This window comes from Thalia democratica, chromosome 6 (genome assembly GCF_965202585.1).
Source record: "Thalia democratica chromosome 6, ktThaDemo2.hap1.1, whole genome shotgun sequence".
NCBI classification, from domain to species: domain Eukaryota; kingdom Metazoa; phylum Chordata; class Thaliacea; order Salpida; family Salpidae; genus Thalia; species Thalia democratica.
Genome location: NC_139170.1, coordinates 18,756,422 through 18,782,747, shown reverse-complemented (window position 1 = coordinate 18,782,747; position 26,326 = coordinate 18,756,422). Strand labels below are relative to the sequence as shown.

Here is a 26,326-nt window from a genome sequence, read left to right as displayed (position 1 = left end):
ATACACTGATTACTTTTTAAGTTGTTGTTATTGTACATATTTGCATAAATATATAACACAGCACAAAAATGTATCATTTTATTTATAAAACAAAATGATTTGATCTAATTAACATTAACTATAAATGATTTCTACTTAACCCGTTTGTCAAAAAAATTGTATAATTAAATCTAAAAACAACTCTCAAAATTACAACAAATTGTAATACTTTTTTGTTTGTTTAGTAGCTAAAATATCATTAAGCATAATTCTTTTCAGGGTAAAAAAGTAGTATAAATAACTTAAAATTTTTAATGTTTAGACCAATAATATAAATTAAACGTGCATACTTCAACAATCAAATAATTTCCTAAAATAATTTAAAGCAAACTCGTGTAAGATTTTCTAGGGTTATTTGTGAAACAAAACCATAATTTAACTAAAATCCCTCAGGATACCATTCCAAGTCCTTTTCCTTGGGAACTATAGTTCCAGTTTTGATGACGTCACCTTCTTGTGGCTTCGTTATAACGTCATTACTTGATTTTAGTATTATTCCGCAATCTTTACCAGATTTAGTGGTTTCAACAACAACTTTTCCATTTCTTATGGAGCTAATTGTACCTACGAAGGAAATATAGTTGAACACAATCACAATAAACTTACTGAAGTTATTAAAATAGTCTTTAAAAAAAGTATATTTTAAACGTTTTTAATTGCTTTTAAACAAAGTTTTAAACATTTTTTCTTAAAAATAAAAAGAAAATGAGTCGAAGTCAAATGGTTATGTTAGCTTTGTAAACTTTATCGATTACGATTTCAACTTTATTAGAACTTTTTATGAAAAATTGTAACCTTCATCAACGATTTCTGAGTCTCTTATTAGCTGGTAGTTTTTTTTCTGGTTAACAGCTCCATACGTTACAGTGCAGCCACAAACAAGTTCAGACTTTCCAAATGTAAACATCTGAATCACATCTGCTTCACCTAACAAATTAAAAAAGAATATTTAAAACGCTGAAAAAAAAATGTAATCAGTAACAAAATAAATTATGAAGATTGTACCAAACAATGTTCTTAAAATTGACATTTCACAAATTTATATCTTTGAAAAATCTATTTTGTTTAAAAAGAGTTTAAACAAATTAATAAAAACTTTACCTTCTTGGTTAAGCTCATAGGTTTGCGGAAGTAAAGTTGTAAGGTTTTCTTTCAAATGGTCTAGTAAATGATAAATAACGGAGAATCGATGCAACTTGACATCATTCGCAGCACACTCCTGCTCTAGAGCTCGCGAAGTATCTACGTTGAATAAATACACTGAACCTGTAAAGTTTAGAATAAAATTATGCTTTTGTCTGTTAAGCTTAGTAATACTTGGTAAATGAACTGTGGAATAAAGTAGTGCAAATTTACTAAAGAGGTAAATTTGGGTTGTTTAAAATTATTATTTTATTTTAAAATCAAACCTGATTAAATGATAACCAGGTTTAAAAAGCTTTTAACTTACTTTATTAATTTTCTGTTTTAATTAATTATTAATTTGTAATTATAAGTAAAAATTAAAAAAAACTAAGTTAACTATACATATTGTTATTTTTAATTATTTTAAAACTATTAAACTTCAACAAATACTCTAATAAAAATGATAAAATCGAAAACTTTTTAAATACATGATTCTAGTTATCAATCGCACTATTTTACTAGAGACGAAAACTATTTGGTTAAACAGAAACTATAAAGTTTTAAAATTGTTCATAAATCACTAATTTTACTTTAAAAAAAGCATATCTTTGAAACAATAATTATTAAAAAACGAATAAAAACAAAAACCATAAATATATTTGTAGAAATGCATTAGCTTTAACAGATAAATATAAACGTTACCTAACCTTTTTATCAAAAATACAGTAAAAATTACAAAAAACATAATGCAAGGTTGCCATAGATCAAGCTGAGAAAGATTTCCTGACTTTTTACTAAAATTTTCCTGACTTTTCTAAATCAAACTCTTAATCTAAACTTATTCTTAAATACATAATCAAACACTTGAAACTATATAAAGCTTACAATCTTACTTTTATACAGGTTATAACAATAGTTTTTTGCTGAATTCAATCATATTATGTTAGAGAAATTTTTGCAGTTTTATTAAGGATATTTTATTAATTACCAGATGAAGGTATTGAAATTAAGTAATTTTGCAATTTTAGTCTGACTTTAAAGGGTTTTTATTTAATTTTTTACCATTTGAAGGCTTTGAAAAATACGGAATTCTGTAAATTTAAGTAAAAAAATCTATCGTTTTTTCAAATATTGTCAAATTTCCTGACTTTTTTCGTTTTTTTCAGTTTTACTTGATTTTCCTGACCTTTTGGCAGTCCTGATAATGTAAAAAACAACACAAACCTTCACCAACAGCAGCTCTCTCAACCTCTCCAGAAGTCAGGTCTCCCACAGAAGTGCTTATTACGTTTAATTTTACGTCACAATTGTTGTATGAACTCAGCAAATTGTTAATAACCTCAAGTGATCCCACCGTATCAGCTACATGGTTGATTTTACCGTAAGTAGACTTATAAAAATTATAAGGTACTATTATTTATTAAAGTTAACCTGTTAACTTTTAACAGCTATTTTTAGTTTTAATTTTTTTTATTTAATTTATAATTTTTTGTTAAAATTTACATATAAGGATAGCCTCAAAATAAACATTTTTTTTTTAAATTCAAAATAGATAAAAATAAACGCTAAACGATATTTTACTTTACAAAACTAATTTCTAGCGGAAAGAAAACTTTTTAAGACAAGCTGTATAGACCTTGAACAAATAAAATACTCTTTTATAGTGTAAAATGTTCTAAAGTAAAACAAAGTAATTTTTAATACATAACTGTTTATATATTATTACTTAATCTATTTTATATATTTAGTTGTTTAACACTAATCTTTAGTTATTTTGCAGTTTTTTTGATAATGATTGAGAAGTCAAAATAAACTATGAATTTGTAATGTGTTTCTTTGAAATGTCTTTTTTGATACGATCAAGATCCGGTTTTAATTAATTGTTGAGATCATGAGTTAAGTTTTTTAAGAAAAAAAAGATTTATAACTTAAAAAATAATTACTTTTTAGAAACACCAACAAGTCCCTTAAAAAGATACAACACTTAAGCAAACCATCAAGCACAAACAAACCCACAGTATAAAATACTTTTATAATTATCAAATGACATGTATTCATAAGAATGACAAACATTAAAAAGAAATTTTTTGTTGTTTTACAACTTAAAAAAAAGTTCAAGGCTATATGTTTATTTGCACCTTATTGACATATGCTTTCCTTAGATGGATCAATAACATGTTAAGAAATTGATTCTTATGCATTTTTTCATCTTATTTATATTCAAGACCTACCATAACACTTTTGTGCACATTTTAAATATTAACAGAACTTTTTACTCCTAAATCAATCAACCTTTGTATACTTTATTCCAATGGTCGGCACGCTACTTCGAATCCGTGAACCCTAAATCACAAAATTAAAATTCTGTGCACCCCAATTTGCATTCTTTAGCGCCGCTAGTGTTTAAAAATATGTAAACAATTTTAATGGTTTTTTTTACTAATAATTCGGTAACACCTAGTTAATTTTTACACGCTAGCTTTAAATTTACCAGTTTACCCTATCCATTTCTAGGCTAAGGGTAGAAGAATTCTTACATAATGTAACAGAATATAACTAGGAGAGTACAAAAATGGTCGTTTTATTTACAACAAAATGGTCAATTAGGTATCAAGGTTGAATATATCTTAAATGTAGAAATATTACAAAAAAAACTTTAATTTAGTTTCTGCGCGAAAAAAAAAATTCATGTACCCCAAAATAAGTTTCATGCACACCAAAAGTCTCGTGCACCCTTAAAAAAATTTCATGTACACTAGTGTGCACCAGTGTACACCGTGCCGACCACTGCTTTATTCAATAATCTATAAAAATTAACTTCAATGGGTAGAAAGTAATTATTTAACTACATTTAGTTACTGGCTAGAACCGAAAACTAGCTTAAGGTACAAACCGTACTAAACTTACCTTTTACAACTATATTATATGTAGGCAAGTCGTTGGTGTTCATTGTTTCATTGATTTTATCAATAACAGCGTAGTGGCGCTTTTTTTTACTGGTTATTGTTTCTTTTACTTCGTCAAATACTCTGAAAAGTTTTATACAAACTATTGTTTTTTACATTTCTTAGTGAAACATTACGTAATTAATTTTATTTTATACATTAAAACTTTGTGTACATAAGTGTATAAACTCTTTGAGATTTAAAAAGTGTTTATATAATTGAGTTACAAAAATTAAAACTCAATGTTATTAATTAAACTATACGTAGTATCATACTAACTATAAGTCAAAAACTTTTTAAAAAAAACTTCTAGAAAATGGAAAGATGAAACTGCATTTAAAAGATCAAAAGTGCACAAAAAAAAACGATTAGAAAAAGTAGTCTGCAGCATAACTTTGTAATCTTCATAAAAATATTGTGTTAAAAAATTAATCAATTTGTTTTATTTTTAGATTACATTTCAATTAAAAATTCTAAACAAATTTAGGAATTTTATTATTAAAATAAGAACATTTTGATGCCTTGAATCTTTTTTATTTCATTGTATTATTTCTAATATGAAAATATCTTTCAAGAAAAAATGATTACGTATTAAAGTTATAATAAATAAAAATAAATTTTAATTCATCAAAAAAATCAATTTTGTTTGTGAAAATTTAATTGCAAATACAATTAATAAAAAATAGACCTATATAATGTCAGTTTATGCCAAAGTTAGAACCTGACGCGGTTCTTCGCATCTGCTTTAAACGAACTTATGACCTGCGCTTAACATTCAAAGTTATGTTGCAGACTACTGTATGCTTAGATAAGTTATACCATATTTTTAATTACAAACTTTTTTTCTTGCTCTCTAGATTCTGAAACCATCATAGTTTCTAATTCAAGTTTTTCTTTCTCTTTTAATTTTTGCCTAAGTTCCAAAATCTTTTTTGCAGTAGCCTGTATCAACGAGAATAAAAAACTTAATAAAAATACATATTGTTTGTTTCATTTCAAATTTTAGCTTTTTAAAATAAATAACACTGTAATTCAACTTATTGAAAGATTAAGCAGCTGAAAAACTAATCGTTTTAAGAATCTAAGTATTACTAAAGTCAATCAAAAATAATAGTGCACTTATTTAGTTTTTTTTTAATAATCAACGACCTAAACTTTATGATTGCTTCTATTCAAAAACTTTACTTTTAAGCAAATTTTCAAAACAATCGAAAAAACAAGGAAACTGCAATATTTACAACAAACTTACTTCGTTTTTCACCTGAACTATTGGTTGACCACTCTCAACACTTTCGTTTTTAATTTTCCATCCGCCAATGCATACCACTTTAGACGGAAGGCATTTGCTTATTTGCTTTCCTTGCTCATCTAACAAAACCTTCACTCTGGCGTAGTTGCTCCCACTCACTACAAACTGTTGTTTAATATGAGTTAAAAGTTTAGACAAATATTTTTTAACCACTTGGCATTAAATAAAACTTTTATGGAAAAAATAAATCTGAGAAAACAAACAACAAAAAAATTAAAAGATAAAAAGTTGAACCATAAATCTTTAAAACTAATTGTTCAATAGATCTAAACAAAAAATACTTTACAAATAATAAAAGTTATTTGAAACTTATTCTCACCGTAATTGATCATTTATGAAAGCAATTTTACGTTCAACTTATTTTGCATATAGAAAGTTATTGTATATAAAAATGTCTTTTTTATAAAATGTATTTATTAGCAATTCTTTAGTTTTAAAATTTCAAGAAAAAAATAATTTCAATAAAATACAACACATATAACATAGAATATTAACTACTATAAACAAACTCATTATAAAGAATGTAGTATATAAATAACCTGTCCCTTTTTAAGAGTACCATGTTTAGTGATACAAGTTGCCATAGTGCCTAAATGCTTGTCTGTTCTCGTTTCTAGGACAACACCTTGGACGTTTGCTTGATTATCAGATTCAAGTTCCAAAATTTCAATCTCCATCGCAACTTTTTCCATCAAACTCGACATTCCTAAAAAAAAATGCTGTTTTGTGCTTAAACTAACATTAAAAATGGCAAGTTTTTTCTTATAACTGTTAATTAAAAAGCCTAGTAAACAGACTATAAGCTTTAAAAAATGCACTGCATAGGTAAGAACAACATTTTTTGTTATTTTTACTGCATCTATTTATAAAACCATTTTTGTAACATTTTATCTTGCAAAGGAACCTTTTTAATTTGTACTATTAACTTTGTCATTGCCACACTATTAATATCTCCTTTATAAATATTTTTTAATTAGTTCAAGAGAAACAGGCATTTAAATATAATTTATTATTTAAGTGATATAGTGAAGCCCTATACAACAACTGAACTATAACCTAATCAAATGGGTTATGTTTTACCACAGTACTATATGCTGCTGCTGTTTGACATTAGATAAAAACCATTTACATCAAAAGAAAATAAATAGACATATTTTGTGAAATTTAAAGAAGTTTTGTGTAGTTTTTAAAATATTTAATAGTTATGTTAATTAAAACTTTTTTATTTTAATTTTATTTCAAAAAAAACTAAACATAATCTACAACTTAATTCAAAAATTTTAAATCAAAAATATATTAAATAGTTGTTATTGTTATTATTATTATCAGAAGCAACCAAGTTTAGCTTAAACTCTATATTTGTAACAATATATATGTTTACTTTTACTTAAAAATTTAGAAAAAGCACCTCAAGACTAGATTTTAGGAATTTCAACTATTTATATACTTACAAAACTAAGTACCTTGTCCCGTAACAGCTGAAATATTTTCACACTGAATATCACCGCCAAGAGGTTCACAAATTACATCATAATTTTCCAGTTGCTTCATCGTTAGTTGCTATAAATTAAAATAAATTTTGATTTATGATTGTTAAAATCAGGTGAAAGATTTTAATTTAAATTCTACAAATTTTACAGCAAGTTATAACTCATGTAAATATGTAAACGCTAATAGAACAACTTTAGTACAATTGTAAAACAACTGTCGTGTTTATAAGCCCAATTTAAACATTTCAAACTAATGATCCAGAATTTAATAAAGATAACGACCCAAATTATATTCTTTTCCCTAATTTTTTTTTCTGTACTGTTAACCAGAACCCCTAATCCACCTTACCGAAAAAATACTTTCTTTTTCCTATTATACAGTTATCATCAATCTAATTTATCAAAGATTTTACATAACTAATAAGGTAAAAATAATGTTTCCAAGATTATAATTTTTACTTTATCTAATTATCCATTAAGTTTAAATAAGTGAAAATATGCAAGTTTTTATAAATTATTAAGTCTGTAAAACAAATAAAAACTAGAATTTTTGAAACAGTTTACACATAACAGTTCAAGTTTTAGATAGCTACAACATACATCACTTTTTAACTTATAGTATATTACATAGCTAATAAAAATAGTATAATATTCCGACTGACCGGGTTAGACTTTTTAAGGTCACACTTATTGATGGCAACAATCATATTAGTTCCAGCCTTCTTAATCATTTTGATGCTTTCCACAGTTTGCTCCATAACACCATCGTCTGAAGCAACAACTAATATTACCACGTCCGTTAACTGTATCAAAAATTAAGACATAACTATTTACTCTAGTTTGTTTTTTGTGATACAATTGTTAAAGTATTTGTTCATCACACTATACAAACAACACTTAACGTGTTTTTTTTGTGCATACTTACTGTACAATAGTGTAAAGTAATTTATATCTGCAACAGCAAAAAAAACTGTTCCATTACTGTTTCCTAAAAATAAAAACACATACACTAGTAATTTAACCATATGTTTTTTAGTGATTAAGATATAAAACTAAATGTTTTATTAAAGATAGTTATACAAACACAACTGAGCAAAAATAGTTTTCTTAATACTAATATACTATAAATAAAACTTTAATTATATAGCTTTAACAAAATTACAAACCTCAGCGCCACGCATTCTCATGTTAGAAAAAGCTGCATGCCCAGGACAATCAACAAAAGTCACCTTTCGATTCTCTGACTCATCTGGTGTAAAATTATCGATTTACAGCTATTGTAGGGTAAATTTTAATTAGTAAACTTGTAATTGTAAAGAAACGGTAGACAAATAAAATCGTTTGAAATATCGAAACTAAATAGTGGCATATTTATGGACTGCGGATCTGAGGATTATTCAATAACAACTATAAAATCAACAAAATTATTATTTTGATTATTTTATTTTTTATCTTTATAGATTATTTTATATAATTTTTATTTTCTACGTAACGTTAAATAGAATAAAAACATTACTTTAACTAAAGTAGATAAACGTAGTTTTTTTACACAAAACTGACTATTTGTTAGTTACTGCACAGTGGGCTGAAAACGGGGCCAAGCAGTAATTGACCATACAAAATAATTTTAGAGATCAAAAATAAATAAGGTGTTAAACTTAGTTGGATTGAACAGGATATTGTTTTCAGAACTGTATTTATTTTTTTTGTTTCAACTATTTCATAACTTATGTAAGTTCAAATGCAACAGGTGTTTGCTATTTTTAGCTCAAAAATTATTTAAAACTCTTCAAAAATTTTGTCAAAAAATTACTATTAAACTACAATGAATCATTAAAATATATTTTTAGGACTTATCTTTTTACCATTTATCTAAAGTATGGTTTAGTGTCTATCAAAAAACAAGATTGGTTTTTTGAAAACTCAAAATTTTAGAACATTTCTATAATTTTATAAACTGTATAGAAAAAACGTAAATATTGTAAAAGATACTGCTTACACAAACCTTAAAAAACAGTTTCCCTGAGAACTAAAATTTCTGAAAACATTTTTGCTTCTCTATTATATTTGCTTTTCCCTGTAAAAAAATAAGTGGCGTTTCACTAAGTTTTTTGAGTTACATGACGCTCGTTATTCCCTAAAACCGCCTTAAAAACTGTGACCGATCATTTCTAACCCGATCACTTCTAACCCGAAAATTTCTAACCCGCGATGATTTCTAACCCAATCATTTCTAACACGATCGTTTCTAACCCAATCATTTCTAACCCGATCTTTTCTAACCCGATCATTTTTAACTCGATCATACCTAACCCTACCATTTCTAACTCAATCAGTGAATTTATTTTTAGATTTCTTTAATCGGAATTTAAGATTTCCGTCTTAAACAAAACTTGGTGCTTTTATTGTTTTACTTAAAATAAACTTTTTATATTAATTTAATTTCAACTTATCATACTACAATATTTTCTTTATTTTGAATTTTTCTAATTCTTAATCTGCTTATATCGAACTTTTGTTTTTGAATATACAAGATTTACTACACGACATTCATTCTAAAATAAGGAGAAGTCAGGGTCTTCTTGTTTAATAGTTTTTATCTTAATCTAATTCACTGATGAATAAAAATATCTGTGTTAAAGATTTTAAAAATGTAGAAAGTTTTTTTTATGCTAAGCAAACTATGAACCACATAAGGGTCTATAAATGTTTTTTAGCTTCCGTAACATTGAAAAAGGTTTTATTTAGTTTTTTTTTAGTTTTTAACTAAAACATCATTATTTGTCAGTAAATTTCTTAGTTGTTTTTTTGACGAAGTAAAAAGAAACTGAAAAAATAAAAACTTGCCAACATCCCAATAAATATCAAGTTTATATAAAAACAAAAAAACTCACTATTGTAGTTAGTTCTCAAAAAATATTGCAAAAAATATTAGTAAAAATTTATACGTATTTTTCTGAGATATGCTACGCAGACTAGAAAAAGCCAAAATGTCCCACTTTTTCTATGGGATCATTACCGACCCAATAAAACCAACATAAATAAAAAACGTAATTTGTTAAGCTGTATTATTTTGCTATTAAGTTCTGTAAAAAATAAACTTTAGAACAAAGAAACTGTTGTGTGCAGAAATTTTAAGGCAAAATAAATGTCTTAAATGTTTCCTTATTTTAAAATGATTGTCGTATTTAATAAACTGTTTGAAAACTTTAATAAAAAAATTCTTTGTAGGGTTCTTAAAGTAAGCTGTTATAACTCTATTTAAGTTAAATCTTATTCTTAATTACGTAGCTAAAATATTTTTAGCGTTAAACGTAAAAAGTTATTGTTAAGTTAAAAATTTAAAAATGTTATGGTCAGATACAAAGATCTACAATTACAGTCTATAAGCTAACGTTGTACAATTGTTGACTAATTTTCATTTTTAGATTAAAAACTTGCACAAATTATTCTACAACTTGCACAGACCAATTTAGATAATGGAACTAAAACAAACATTAGGCAAACCTGAACATTTTGTGTTTAAAAAACCTTAATTTTTAGATATAACTTTTGTAAATGAAACCTATAAAACAGTTGTATAATTTAACAAACCGAAAAATCATGTAATGTCGACTTATCGTCTACCTTTTATTTTATTAATAAATATATACCTAGACCTAGAGCAAGAAAAATCAATGAAACTTAAACAGACTTGTTTAATACAACAAGTACGAGGATGATCAAATCTCGTCTAGTTAATCTTCTTTAAAATTTTCAGTTAAGTATATATAATATATGAAAAGTATTATCATTTGATTCATTTTAATTTTTTTTATTACAATTAAATTAAAACTTGTTTTGATATATCAATTATTTTTTATTTACTTTATTAAAAAGATTTAAAATAACGTAAGCACAAACAAAATAACAATGAGAAGAGCACTTTATATGAATAAAAAAGAGAAAGTGTTTATAGTTAAATTAATTATAATTACGAGCAAAAGCCAAAAGATCGTAAAAACTCTTATTTATAAAGCAAATGTATTTGTAAAAATTAAGTATATAAAATTAAGTACTATTTCAGGTCGTAATTAAAATATTCTGGATATTATGGTCAACGTTTTTAAGAAGATTAACTAGACAAATTTGACAGCCCTCGGACTTGTTACATTAACAAACAAATCTGCTTAAGTGGTTATATAAAAAATAATGATTTTTCATTAAATGATACAAAAGTGTTCTAAATACTTTATTTTTTGTTTTAATTAGATTATATTAAGAGGTCTTTGCAAGTTGTGGAACAATTTGTGCTAGTTTTTAAGCTTAAAGTGGAAACTTACAGACTATAAAATGGTAATAGATTAGTCGACTACTATACAACGCTTGCGCTAGACTTACAACAAAGCTTTTAGACTGCAATATGAAAATCTTTGTATCTGAATATAACATTTGTAACAGTTTAATTTTTCTAATTTACTTGTGCTAAAATAATATCATAGTTATGGAAAAGACAAGAATATATAACTTTAGTGTTGTAAAAACAGCTTACTTTAAGAATTTACTAAAACATAATTAAAAAAAAAATCAATCTAGTAAATCTTATTTAATCTGATAGAAAAGTTCCATTTAAGCAGGTTAATATAAAATAAAATTCAAAACAATGAAAACAATTTGAAATTACAATAAGTTAAAATAATATTATTATTAAAAACTTGTTCTTATTAAAGCTATATAAACACTAATTTTTGTTAAGACAATATAAACTACATTTTGATTTTAGAACAATTTTGTTAAAATTAGTTCGGTTTTAAAATAAACACTAATTAAAATAAATCTAAAAACTAAAATTTTACTGATCAGATTAGAAACGATCGGGTTAGATATGATCGGATTAGAAATGATCAGTTTAGAAATAACCGGGTTAGATATGATCGAGTTGGCAATGATCGAGTAAGAAATGATCGGGTTAGAAATGATCGGGTTAGAAGTGATCGGGTAAAATATGATTAAGTTAAAAATGATCAGGTTAGAAATGATCGGATTAGAAACGATCGGATTAGAAACGATCTGGTTAGAAATGATCGGGTTAGAAATGATTGGGTTAGAAATCATCGCGGGTTATAAATGATAGTAAACCCTTAAAAGCACCCCAGATGTTTCGAAAAAAAAAGAATTTAAAAATTCAAAAATATTCAAAAATATTGAGTTTTCAAAAAACTTTTATTTGTTATTTATACTAAAAAATATACCATATCAGATAAAAAAAGTAAAACAGTAGATATATAAGTATTTCAGGTAAATTCTGTGTAGTAATTAGAAGTTTTAGACAGAAATCTAAGAAATATTTCGGTTAAATTTTAAACAGAAAATTAAAAAAATGGTTGAATCTAAACTCACAAAAATTCTGAAAAACACGAAGCAGAAAAGAAACAAAATCAGTTTTGAAAAGTGGAAACCCAGTTTTACTCAACAATGTATGACTCTAAGTTTTATTTTCTAGTCACCAAAAAAGTCAATTACCAGTTGCCAGTCCACTGAGTAATGGTACTAGGAGAATATGACTAAGTATTATATTACTATGTTATAACTGTCAAAGTTAAGTAGCAAGTGAAAAATAAAAACACAAATGTTTCAAAAATACAAGGAATTAATTAAAAATTAAGATACTAGTATATTTACACTCCTAACAAGAAAAAGCAGCAATTTTTTGAGTGATTCCTCCACTTTCATTGGATGCAACAGAAGTTTTTCTCAGATAGTCCAACAATGAAGTCTTGCCGTGGTCAATATGACCCAGAATAGATACAACCCCAACACGAGTTTTGCACCTGCTCTTTACCACATTGTAAGATCTATTTAAAAAAAAATTGGCAGCTTGTAAATATATAACGAACAGTAAAATATATTTGTTCAAAACCATGTGTCTTTTATCTAATCAAATCTAATAAATACAGGTTTGTCAAAAGCTTTTTGATTTTTTTTTTCAGATTTTCGAAAGCACAAGTTTTTGGGTCTGTTTTAAGTATAAAATTAAGTTAAAGATTACAAAAAAGTCTTAAATAGTATAACAACATTGAAAAGATACTGTAAAGCTACTTTAAATGTGTTTTTACATTTAAAAAATATGATATAAAAATTGTAATCATTAAGAGAACTTTGCTTTTTTATTTTGTGCCGTCCATAAAAATCTATTGAACTATATGGCTTTGCGCTTTATATTTGAGATGTCTTAGCTAACCTTTATACCTTTAATAAATCAAACAAGGTTCAACGTTCAATTCCTTACAACATTTGTGACATAAGGTCTCATTTCTGAATAAATCTCTTATACTTAGCTAACTTGTTCCTTGCCCACATAAGATTAAACTTGTTTTGCATGGTGTTATAGAAAGAGTATAGTAGGTATATTTGCTACCTTCGTTTACTTACTTTCTCTTGTTTAGTTACTCACTTTTGATCAAGACACAATGTGCGTAGATTCGCAAAAGGTGATTGTTATTGAAAACATTATAACTTTTTATTCAATTTTTTGAAACTTATGATGTATTTTCACCACATTTTTTCAAAAAGTACAGTATTCAATTTTTTAAAAACAAAAAAAAAGTTTTTTAGTGTGTAATGTAGGATTTTAAAAGAAAGGTAGTAGAAATATATTAAAATGTTATAATACTTTACTTAATAAAATGAAAATGGTTAAATTAATTTTAAATTGTGTTCATAATAAAAATATTAAAAATATCATATACACGTTCAGTATATTACTTTAAGAAACTATACTTGCATACTTAAATATATTGACAATATTATTGTGTACTTTTAACTTTTAAGATAACAATAAAAGTTTTCAACTTATCACTTTTAAAATAAGAGAATAAAACTTATCACTTTAAAGTTTTTAAATTTTATTACTAAACGAATGCTTATACCAGGGTTTCCCAAACTCATTTACTAAATCGCCTTCTTTTCAGAAATTTGAAAAAAAATCGCCACCCATGATTTTATACAGTAGTTTTTCTCTTGAGTACGCACTTTTGAGCCAAAAAAGTTGTGCTTGAAATGTAATTTAGACTGGTACTTCTTAGGCACGCACTTTTGGGCTATGTTCAAAGTAGTTTACAGGGCTTGAGAAAATAATTAGCAGTTGTGTTATTATAAGCCTTGTTAAGTGTTTTAAAATACTTAATTATTAAAAAGCCTTATGTATTCTGTAATAATTCTGTTCAAATATAAATTGTTTCGAAACTAATTTCATATTTACGTGTCTCTTGTTAAAAAAATTTACTTGCGGGCTGTGTTATTTATAAAACTAACATAAAAAAATTTAAAAACTTGAGCAAAATTGTAATAAATTGATCTAGTAATATAATGATCTAGGAAGTGCTATGGTAAACTGAAAACTAAATTGAATGCGTATTAAAAAATATTAAGATTCAAAAAACTAAACTTTATTTGTTTTGCACAAGTAGTTTTCAAGTTACTCAGCGGGCCGAAATTTGACTGGATCTGGACCGTATGTTACCAATCCGAAATCTTAACTAAAGCCTGACATTATAATAATCTCTGATATAACGAATTTCGGACATTTGGTAGTTAATGCTGAGTAACTTATTTAAGCCGCACAATATACTTAAATTATTGTGATTTTCAAATAATTATAATTATAACTAATTTGCATATACCCTACCTGGGAACAGGTCAAAATTGCACAAAAACAAAATTGCACAAGGTTACTAAATTGCACGAGGGGATTAAATTGCACAAGAACAAAATTGCAAGAGTGCACAAAATTGAACAAAGATACTTTTGCAGGAGGGAACAAAGTTACACGAAGACAATTTTGCACAAGAGTATAAAAAAAAAACAGAAAAAAAAACTAAAAGATGAATTAATAAAAAAACAAAAAAAAAATGCTACCGATCTAGGGTTAGGGGTAATAGTGAAAGAAAAAAAATAAATTAAAAGATTTTAAAAATTAAAAACAAAAGTAAGTTACCGACCGAGGGTAAGGGGTAACAGTAATAATTAAAAAAAAAAATTAAAAATAAAATAAAGTTTATAAAAACACTAAAAAAAAAGAATTCAACCCGTGCAAAAATTGTCTGCTCATGCAAAAGTATCTTCGTGCAATTTTGTCCCCTCGTGAAATTTTGTACGCTTGTGAAAGTTTGACAGCTACCCACACTACCTATACTTATATTATCATATTTTATTATCATGTGAGTACATGATAATCAAAAGTTACTTTTTTTTAATTTAGTAGTGCAAGCTCAAAAAAAAATTGATTTAAAAACATAACTTACAAAATAAATCTTAATTAATTACAACAACTCTATATTCTATTGAAAAATATACTTTAATATAGTTTTATTTTTTAGTGTAACTAAGTAACTTTTCAAAAAACAATTGGAAATATCATGAGGTGATAGTTAATAATAGACAACATATATTTTTACAAACAATTTATGACACCAAATAGCATATACATCAGATTATGAGTTGGTGAAAGGTATTCCATTTACTATGACCTATGTAGTTGTTAAATGAGAAAAGATCTGAATAAAAATATGTAATTTACTTGAAAATAGTAGTCCTAAGCAATAATTTTTTTTAAATATATTTTACGTAAACAAAATGGACTATTTTGTTAAATTTTACCCCAGGGTTGAATATTCAATAGCAAGTTACAACTAGTAAAATAGCAAGCTAAAAAGTAAAAATTTTATGAATGCCTAAAATTTTAAAATCCCCCCCCTTTTACCCTTTACTAGTTATTGCCCCCGACTTACTAAAATCGCCCCCAAGGGACGGTACCGCCCACTTTGGGAAACCCTGGTCTAAACGTTATCTATTGTTTATTACATTGATTTAGTAATAATTTTTTTAATTGAAGTGGTTTTTAAATAAATGCAAACAAATTTTGACAAGTTTTATTGATAATAGGAATATTTAACTTTAAAAATCTATATTCACAGGGTTGCCATACATTTTTTGAAATTTTTTTTTAAGTTTTCTGAATTTATTCCAGGCTTTGAAAATACAAGTATTTTTACCATTTTTAGTTAACAATAAAAGTAAGGTAAGAAACTGTCCTAAATAGTACACAAATATTGAAAAGATACTGTGGTGCTATTTTAAATGTTATTTGTAACAAATAAAATTATAAAAAGTTAAAAAAAAATAATGTATATTATCCAACTTTTCTTATTTTACATGGAAAAAATTGTTTGAACTTCTAAACCTTTCCAGGTTTTAATGATTTCTGTTCCAAATTCCATATTTTTCCAGTTTTTTTCAAAATTTCTCAAACTCTAGGTTTTTTTTTGCTTAAATAGTTTTTTGGCAACCCTGTATTCAACTTTAATTCTGAAAAGATTATTGTTTTACCGAATGTAAAAATTCAATATATGAATTTTCCAAATCACAGAAAAAATGTTGACCAAAAATTTTTCTTTCAACTAAGTAAAAAAATATTTTGACTTATTAGTAAAATAGTTACATAAAAAATACTGTAAATTCAGAATACAAACAGTTTTTGATTTATTTATTAATAATAATTAGTTTTAGGTTCGTATAGTTTGTTCATTAAATTTTTCTGTTATAGTAAAAAAATATCGAAATGCTTGTTCCTACTTAGCTTTATATTAAAAAAGATTTTAAAAAACTTTTTGATAAAGCATGCACTATATATTCCTTATAATCAAGAAAGATAGCCTATGGGTAAAACTTTTATTTTATTTTTAGCTTTGTAAACAATCAATAATTTTCCGTCTTAATATGTTTGTTCACCTTTTAGATAATTTTAACTTATCTTAAAGTTTTTACTATTACAAAATTTATACCTTTTAAAAAGTTTTTAATCGTTATCAAGATAAAATATCTAAAAATGTTGTAAATAAATATTGTCAAAGTAATACACTAACGGTTTTAAAAGATCTTCTATCTGTGATTCTAAAAACTCTGTTTTATCTTCCTCATTTTCAGATTTTATTAGCACTCTTCTATATCCTAATTTCTGAAATACCTTGTTAAGGGACGTTTGCTCCAAAAGCACTAATTAAAAAAACTTTAAATAACAATTTTGGATTTTCTTGAGACATTTTATTATAATAAAACTGTTCAAAAAATAAAACATTTTAAGTGTTAAATTTTTGATTTTAGTAATTTACTTATTTTAAAGTTTATAACAAGATTTCACTACCACAAGAAAATTATTTAAGAAATTTAATAAGGTCATGCTTCTATAAAAATACATTTACTTTTACGAAGTGTATACTTTTGCAAACATTACACAAAGTATACCAAACCATTGACAAAAACTTTATTTTATACTTACTAACTATAATTTCCATAAAGTTCTGCTTTGTCTACTTTGAGGCATCGACTGACAGCTTCTTTTACAAGTTCTTAAAAAAATATGTTGGTAGATTTTTTTATTTATTTTTTTTTTTAATGTAAAAATAATCTCATATTACTAATAGTTCTTCTCAACAACAAAATAGGTTTTGGTATTTAGTAATATAAATTTTGTTTAAATTTTATACTCAAATATTTTATTTTAAAATCATCTATTATTTTATTTATAAATATGTAATAAAAAAACATCAAATACTTATAAACAGTTATATAAAATAACTATAAAACTTTAATAATTTAAAAAAAGCATATTAAGTTATTTTATTTACAAAAAAGTTATCAGTAAATAAGACCGAAAACTATAAGAAAGTATAAGTAAAAAAATAATAATTTACCTATGTTTCTTCCAGTAAGGTTACATATTGTTTTTATTTTTACATATTTTTCTGTTTCTAGTACTGGAGCCCTATTTTTCTTTGATTCCAAAATACGCTGACTTCTTTTTAAATTTTGTTCATGTTTCTAAACAATAAAATACTTAATTGAATTATACAAGCTTTTGTTTTCTTACTTTAAAAAATTATGTACTTAACCATTTTCCAGTTAAAAATTAACAAACAAAAAGTTAGAAAAACTATTATTACAAAAAGCTAGTTAGAAATTTACAATTTAGAAAAGCTCAAACTATAAATTAAAGAATCCCTAATTTTAACACTAAACATTTGTTTAAGTGCATGGGGGCAAACTTAAACGGCAAAAAAGGACTATTTCACTAAAAATCTATCTTCTCCTACGTTTTTTGAGAAAACCACTGAAACTTGCAGGAAATTTTCCTTGCAATATTTAGAAAATTATGTCGAAACAAAATTGAAAAAAATTGAAAAATAAACAAATAAAAAACAGTTTTTAACCTATGCCCTATTTAAATGAGTTTAAGGTTTTATAATAATAAATAAACAGGAATTAATAAGCATTAAAAAACAAATGGATAGATTTAAAATATTAAAATGTGAAAAAATCATGCAGAAAGGAAAACATACTTTTGCCTGCTTTTGGTTGAATGATTTACTTCTTAGAAGGTTAGTATTCACAAAAGATATACATCTCCCCTTTAGGTAAGTATTCTGTAAAAAATACACATTTCCTGCAAGATCTGGTTTCATTCAGAATAAAAGAATAAGTAGTTTTGTATTGTTTAAGTTACTTTAAATTCTCTTAAACACATTTTATGTTAAATAATTAAATTTATTAGGAAAAATCAACATAATTTTAAGATTTACAAAGGTTAAAGTTTAAACACTTTTTAAGGCAAAAAAAAAAAGATAATCACTAAAACCAATCAATGTTTGTGCAAACTAATATAAAAATATAAATTCAAGAAAAAAAAAAGTTTTTCCTTAAATATAATATTATTCAGATAAAAAAAGTATTGAAAAGTAGATTTTTGCAAACTTGGCAGTATTTTTTATGCATTAAACTTATTCATTAACTTGTAAAAGTTATCTCAGGGTTGCTACTCTTTGAGTCAAAAAGCTGCCCTGAATGAGCATAAACTGTCCTGAGTAACCCTGAGTTTTTTCAAATCCCTTAATTTTACTTTACCTCTAGCGCAAACTACTTATACTTCATGTTCATTTTTCTTCTTAATAATTAAAAGAAAGGTTGTATGTGTATGCCTCTGCATTAAACATTCACTTAACTTATGAGGGTACGGTTTTTGAAGATTAAACAACACTAGTCTATATTCATTATTAGTATTTTTACTGAAAACAATTACTTATAAATTCTAACAAACAACTTTAACTATAAACTAAGGATGTATAAAACAATATAATTTTACAATATAAGTAATTAAAATTATTATGTATATTAAATTTTTTTAATGCATAGTTAAATTTCTATATCTCTAAGCTGTTTCTGATCAATATAAACTCAGACTATGACAACTATCAACTTCAGATAAAATGATAAATTAAAATGTTATTTTTAAGAATAGTGAAAAGCTAAGCCTTAAGCTAAAAAAATCAAATATGCATTTTAAAATCAAATTCTTGAACAAAATTTGGTATATAAAGTAATAAAAAATTGAAACTGTATCAAATAAATCTCATTCTAGATCTAGAAAAAAATCTGAACTGAGATTTTTTTAAATCTTAAAACCATCCTGATTTTTTTATGATAAATCAAAACTTCTTTGAGTCATCCTGAGTTTAAAAAAAGATTCAAAATATTGTGAGTTTCCCTTAGTACCCTTAGTGTGTGGCAACCCTGTCATCTACTAAAACTCTGCTACATTACACAAAATAACAAGATTGCTACTCTTTAAGCAAAAAAAGCCAGCCTGAGTTACCTCCATTAACTATCGCTTCCTGGTAGTGCTGTTTTGCTCTGTTTTAGGATCTCACATTCTTAGATATAGTTGTCAACATTTTGTTGATGGATTTAGGTACTTGGTTGACAACATATTGAGGGTGGTTTGATTGGACATTGAGATATATTGCCTGGAAATTAGGTTTTTTTATGGTGCTTAAGTGTCATAGCAAAGGTCTAGCTTTACATCCAAAAAACCAGTTCTTACTATATTGGAATCTATAGCTATTTTCAAGTCAAATCTGTTGAACACCTTTCTGAGTCTACAATCGCTAAGCCATCGTCTCTATAAATTCAAAACTTGTTCTGCTCAAAGATATTTTCCTTCTCAATTTTAAACACAGGGTTGGCACTTGCTTTTTCAAAAATTTTCAATTTTTTTTTTAAGTTTTCCAAATTTCTTCAAGGTTTTTCAGAGTTTCTTCCAGGTTTTTGAAAGCACATCTTTTTTTGATAGTTTTTAGTAGTAAGTTAAAATTTAGTTATAAAATTGATGTTCAAAAGATATAAATGTTTATTTTATTATGTTGTAACCTGTACCTTTGTATTGCTATACCTCAAAAACTCTGATCCAAAATATCTGGTTTCAACTGTTTTTGTAAATTCATTCCAGAATCTTAGAATAAAATACATTTTCAATCTAATCATTGAGACTTTCATCGAATGTCTTTGGAGACTTTTTTTTACATTTTCCAAAAGCTCTGAAAAGAAGAATGGTGTTAGACCAAAACTTACTGTATAAGCAAATTTTGTCCTTTGTATTGAAGCATTTTTAGAAACAGTAAAAACTTGTTGTCAGAACTATTTCCAGAAAAGTTGCTTTGGACCATTTCTAGTGCCCATAAAATATCAGCAGACCTTGTATCATGGGGAACACCAAATAAGCCAGAGGTACTACTACAAATACCACCACTAGTAGAAGGTCCAGCAGTAAAGCAACTATGAATGTATGTGACACCTTAAAGAGTTGTTTGTAACTTATGCTTTTTAGATATTGTGTGGCTTCTAAGAGCAGCAACCCCCATATTAGACAAACTGATACTTAGTTTGCACATTTTGCAATAAAACTTAGTACTATCAGTGTTGTCTTCCTGCAACCAAGATTTGTACGGTGGATTATCCAACCATGCATGACGGAATGTTTACTAATTTTACTTTCTTCCCTAATGACTTTCACTCGTTAAAAATATCAACAAAAAGTTAATGTTAAAACATTATTGTTTCCATAATCACAAAGTTAACTAAAAGTACAGAAGTCATAAAAACTATAAGTATTTTAATTTTATCTTTTTTATTAAATTATTATAACTCAAACTTAAAAAATTTCAGGCTTATCCAGGTTTTTTGTTGAAAATTCCAGGTTTTTCTAGGTTTTTATTTGCTTTAAATTGTCAAATTTTAGGTTTTTCCAAGTTTCCATGTAAAGTGGCAACCTTGCAAACAGTATAAGTAACCCTACTAATTTGCATACTTCTGCACCATTCCCTTCTGTATATCAAAACTATCACCCATATTTTTCTTTGACCACCCACAATTATTGTAAATAAGAACTGACTTGCAGCAGTGAACTACTGTGTTGATTTTGTCCTTACTAATTGCGCAATAGTTTTTAGCTAATCCTAAAGCTTCTAGCAGAGTATTTCGAGACTCGAGTTTCGTGACTATTCACTAATCAGCTTCAAAACAAGTTTAAAATAAAGCACAAAACAAAATCACTAATGAAAGTTAAAAATTTTTTGCATGAATATATTATGACGTAATTTTGACACTATCAAAAATCATGCAAAACGGCTTGTGCAAAAATTAATCTACCAATCAAGGTGGGCTCAGTGTGAAAAATTTAATTTATTAAGTTAAATAACTTAATCCTATATATATATATAATTTTAAATTCACAAAAACTAGCTAGAAATTTAGAAAGAATCAAAGCATACAAAACAGAAGCAAACAAATTACACAGAACTAAAACATTATGGTTCAATTTTGAATTTTGTGCAACAATTTAACTTCGTTTGTAAAAGAGCAAACTAAATCTACAAAATTTATTAGTTAGTCTAAAATCGTTGAAGCTTAGAAGTAGTTTTTTATTCAATGCCACCAAGAGGAGATAAATTAATTTAATTTGTGTAGAAAGTCCTTTTGATTTAATGTTCACTTAATGGTAGCAGCTTCTTTAAACACAGTAAGTAGCTCTATAAACCGGGTTATTACCATCTTCTATAAACTGTGCACTTTTATCACTTCTAAGTTATTTCTGGACAATGTGTTTGCCTTAAATTTGCAAACATACTTGAAAAGCTCAGTTTTATTAAAGTATGTGTCACATTTAGAATAACTTTCGAGATAGAACATTTTGAACCTAAACTGAAATGAGCATAAGGTGATGTAAAACTTTGTCTCAAAGTCAGAGTTAACTGTGGTCTTGTAAACAATGTTCTCTAAACTACAATTGCCCTTTTCAAAGTTTACTTTCAGCTACCAGCACAATTACAACTACAACTTTTAGTGTTTTTATGTAACAGATGTTGGTTAGGTGCAAAATTTTCTGTAAATGCAAAGATAATTTGCTTATTATGCTTTAAAAAAAATTAGGGTTCACTTTTATAGAATTAATCTATTACCACTAAATTTATAAACCAGTTACAAAACTAAATACTTAAATAAGGTTTACACAACACTAAGAGTAAGAGAGTTTTCTTTAATAAAACTTTTTTTAAACTGAAAAACATCAAATGCTTAACCTTTATATTGTAACTATACTGGTATGAAGATAAAATTCTGCTTAATGTTCCAAAATTTGCAACTTTTTTAAACATGTTCATATTATAAATTTCAAAGACAATCTGAAAAAAAATAATTAATTATCTACTTGCATTTAAGTTTGCCTATCTTTGAAGGAAAAAAGTCAGCATGAGTTTATAGAAAAATTGATAATAAAAATTGTATGAGCTAAAGCAGAATAAAAAACTATTAATTAAAAAAACAAAATTATAATGTTTAGGAATAGATAAAAACACAGTTTCAAAACAAAGAAGGTTAAAAACACGAAAAACTAGGAAAATAATCATAATATCCTGAGTTTCCTAAACTAGCCTGAGTTGGCTGGAATTTTTTTTATAAATGTAAATTAAAAACTAGCCATATTTTAATTATTTTGATCTGGTAGACCACTACTTATAACTTGTGTTAAAAAGCAAGCTGTTTGTTAAACACATACAAAGACATAATTTTTATTATAAGAACCACAATGTTTAGGTTAATTCTTAATACAAATTACCAATGCAAATAATTACTAACCTATATTATACCAAGAATTATGGTACAATATACAAGGTTAGTACCCTTCAAAGCAATTAAATTAGCCTAGCTTACAACAAACTAGCCTAAGTCAGCCTAAAAAACCTCAGATACCATTTTTATGGGAGAAAATCATCAGTCTTACTCTTCTTTCTACAAAAATAAACTTTTTTTATTGTAATCTTAACTTTAAAAACAACAAAACCACTAAAAACCTCAAGCAGGTAACATTTTCCAATACTGCAACACAATTCTTCATTATTCTAGTCATGTAATCACTGCAACCATATACTTCTCACAATCAGCTGTTGCAAATTTAAATAAACCATTGCCTATTTAAATTCTAAAACTATATGAGAACTAAAAATGCTATTTAAATATTAACCTTTACTTTTACCTTTTACCACGTTTAACTAACAACAAAACCATCAACTATCTGAAAGTCTTAAATAGTTTTGTGATAGTAAATCAAATTTTAACAATAGCTTTTTTCTTTCAATCAAGACACTATAAAACAAATAAAAAGTTTATAATAAACACTATTTATTTTAACAATATATAACAACCACACTTATATTAACCAAACAGTCACAGAATAAGAGAGACCAAACATATCTGGTGTACACAAAATGTATCAAAATGCATTACATATTAAACATACTCTAAATTAACTTCTTGATGTGATTTACTTAAGATTCTTATAACCATATTTAAAGTTTTTTTTTTAAGCTTTTAAAAATTTTCAAACTCAAAGACAAAACTTGGGAGCCAAATACTTAAAGCAGTTTAGGATTAGTCTTGCACATGTCAGTATATTATCTGTAAGAGATAAAAATTTCATCAACACATGAATCAGTTTCAATATTTTAAAACAACTTTTGTCTTACAATTTTTTTAGAGGGATTTTTTTTCAAAGTTTTTTAAAAATTTTGCTTTCAGGGATCTTGTTAGAAAAAATCGAGTATGGGTTAGTTTGTTCAATAAATCTATTTTAAAAATTTTATTTTATTTTTCTAAAAAAGCTATAACACATTCTAAATAAAAAGCTAAAGTCTAGTTTCAGCACTTAATACTATAATTTAAACAAAAAATGTCACATTTAATTTACAAAATAATCTTCTATTTTTATATACAGTTTTAATCCTTACAACTTACTATTTTGACTGCACAAAATCAATAAAAATCCGGCTCTTAAATAAAATAGGTTGTAAAATATTTAAAAATTGAAACTTAATCAGCTAAATCTTATTCAAAATATAGAAAAAAACTGGACTAGTATTTTTAGAAATCTTAAAACTAAACTAGTCTGAGTCATCCTAAAATTTAAAAATGTAATATCATGAGTTATCCTGAGTGTGTGATAACCCTGAATTAAGCAAACAAATCTGGTAAATAAATGAAAAGTAAAGCTTTAAAATTCATTCCGCTACTGTTTTATAATTTTAATAAAAAATACTTAATTAAACAAGTTAGGAAAAATAAAATGATTGTTTTGAAAAATCTACAAACTTTTATTGCAAAACTTATAAGTTTAAAACACTTTCATGTTTAAAAACCATCTTAAATAAACTTTCAACAAACTAATAGAACTAAAACACATTTATGAAACTAAAGTAAAAGTAGTGAAAATTATACTATAATGTAATTCAAAACTATGTATAATCAGGGTTGCCACTGGTTTTTATGTTTCTATAGTTAGCTGAATATTTGCAACCTTAAATTCATATTTATATCCTAGGGCACCAAACCTTAAATTGAGGTTGTATAGTTTTAATACTTTATATATGTGTTCTTGTAAGTCGTCTAAACCTTAACTTAAAGATAAAATTAAAAAAAAAGCATTTCTGACGTCATCATCGACACTTGAAGACAAAAAACCCATAAAAACCGTCTAGTTACGTATATCCTAGGGCACCAAACCTTATATTGAGGTTGTATAGTTTTAATACTTCATATATGTGTTCTTGTAAGTCGTCTTAACCTTAACTTGAAATTAAAATTTAAAAAAAAAAACATTTCTGACGTCATAATTGTCACTTGAAGACTAAAAACTTGTATTAACTGTCTAGTTACATATATCCTAGGGCACCAAACCTTAAATTGAGGTTGTATAGTTTTAATACTTCATATATGTGTTCTTGTAACTAGACAGTTTTTACGGGTTTTTTGTCTTCAAGTGTCGATGATGACGTCAGAAATGCTTTTTTTTTTTAAATTTTAATTTCAAGTTAAGGTTAAGACGACTTACAAGAACACATACATGAAGTATTAAAACTATACAACATCAATTTAAGGTTTGGTGCCCTAGGATATACGTTACTAGACGGTTAATACAAGTTTTTAGTCTTCAAGTGACAATTATGACGTCAGAAATGTTTTTTTTTTTAATTTTATCTTCAAGTTAAGGTTAAGACAACTTACAAGAACACATATATGAAGTAACAAAACTATACAACCTCAATTTAAGGTTTAGTGCCCTAGGATATAAATATGAATTTAAGGTTGCAAATATTCAGCTAACTATAGAAACGTCTGGTTTTTGGCAAATTTTCTTTAGGTTTTAAAACTTATCCTCCAGACTTTTAAAGTACACATTTTTGGGTCTAACTTTAGTTTTAAATCCGGTTTTAAGTAAAAAACTGTATCAAAAAGTATAGCAACATTGTAAAGAAACTGTCAAGCTACTTATAATGTGTTTCTTAATAAAAAAATTTTTGATGATGACAAAAAAATTGTATCTATATGATAGATTTTCTGTGTCAATAAAAAGCTTTATTACTTACTGTGTAAAAATTGTTTAAAAATCTACGTTTTTTAGTGATTTTTGTTCAAAATTTCAAGTTTTTTAGCCTAATTTGTCAAATTCCAGGTTTTTCCAGGATTCCAAGTTTTGTGGCAACCCTATATAATATTATTTGGTAAAAAGCTAGAAGATTTTTATTATAATATAATGATACTTCTGTATTTGTTATATTAGTTTATTGAAAGTTTATTGAAGAAAAATTATGAACCTGTAAGTGTTTTAAAATTATATATTGTGCAATGAAAATTTGTAAAATTTTCAAAACAATCAATTGATTTTTTTTTCATTATTGTTGCAGTAGAAAAACAACAAACAAAAAAATGACATGGACTGATTTAGGCATTGTATTGAGTATATAAATCTTTTCTGTCATAATTAAACAAGGAAAAGACTAATTTGAGTAGTAAAAACTAGTATACATCAATTTTAGAGTCTTGATAAGTCAAAATAAATGTTGATAAATTGATGTTAAATTGATGTTTACTCAACAAAATTTTAGTATTCTGTATTATATTCTGTAGTTGTATATGAATTTCTAATGCAGAAGTTTTTGTAATTAAGTCTAAGGATAGTTTTTAAATTCCCCTGTTCTAGTTACATTTCTAAAAAAAAT

At 25.8% G+C, this 26,326-nt stretch overlaps 1 protein-coding gene across 2 annotated transcripts; it reads right to left on the bottom strand.

Moving 5' to 3' along the window:
- On the bottom strand, nt 1–22,452 carry LOC145838326 (translation initiation factor IF-2, mitochondrial-like). 2 transcript variants are annotated; one of them, XM_082945896.1, is made up of 17 exons: nt 22,355–22,452; nt 18,284–18,367; nt 17,639–17,765; nt 17,228–17,293; nt 16,811–16,940; nt 12,579–12,742; nt 8,075–8,157; nt 7,571–7,711; nt 6,882–6,978; nt 5,958–6,124; nt 5,359–5,523; nt 4,948–5,051; nt 4,072–4,193; nt 2,389–2,526; nt 1,141–1,305; nt 835–966; nt 1–603 (listed from the first exon to the last, which is right to left on the bottom strand). In XM_082945896.1, exons 1-17 carry the CDS (start codon nt 22,433–22,435, stop codon nt 419–421), a joined length of 2,151 nt encoding a protein of 716 aa, XP_082802022.1. In that variant the 5' UTR covers nt 22,436–22,452; the 3' UTR covers nt 1–418. The 2 variants fall into 2 exon arrangements, with proteins under 2 accessions (XP_082802022.1, XP_082802023.1); XM_082945897.1 differs by lacking the exons at nt 18,284–18,367; nt 22,355–22,452 and having other exon boundaries at nt 2–603; nt 17,224–17,293.
- Nucleotides 22,453–26,326: the final 3,874 nt, after the last annotated feature.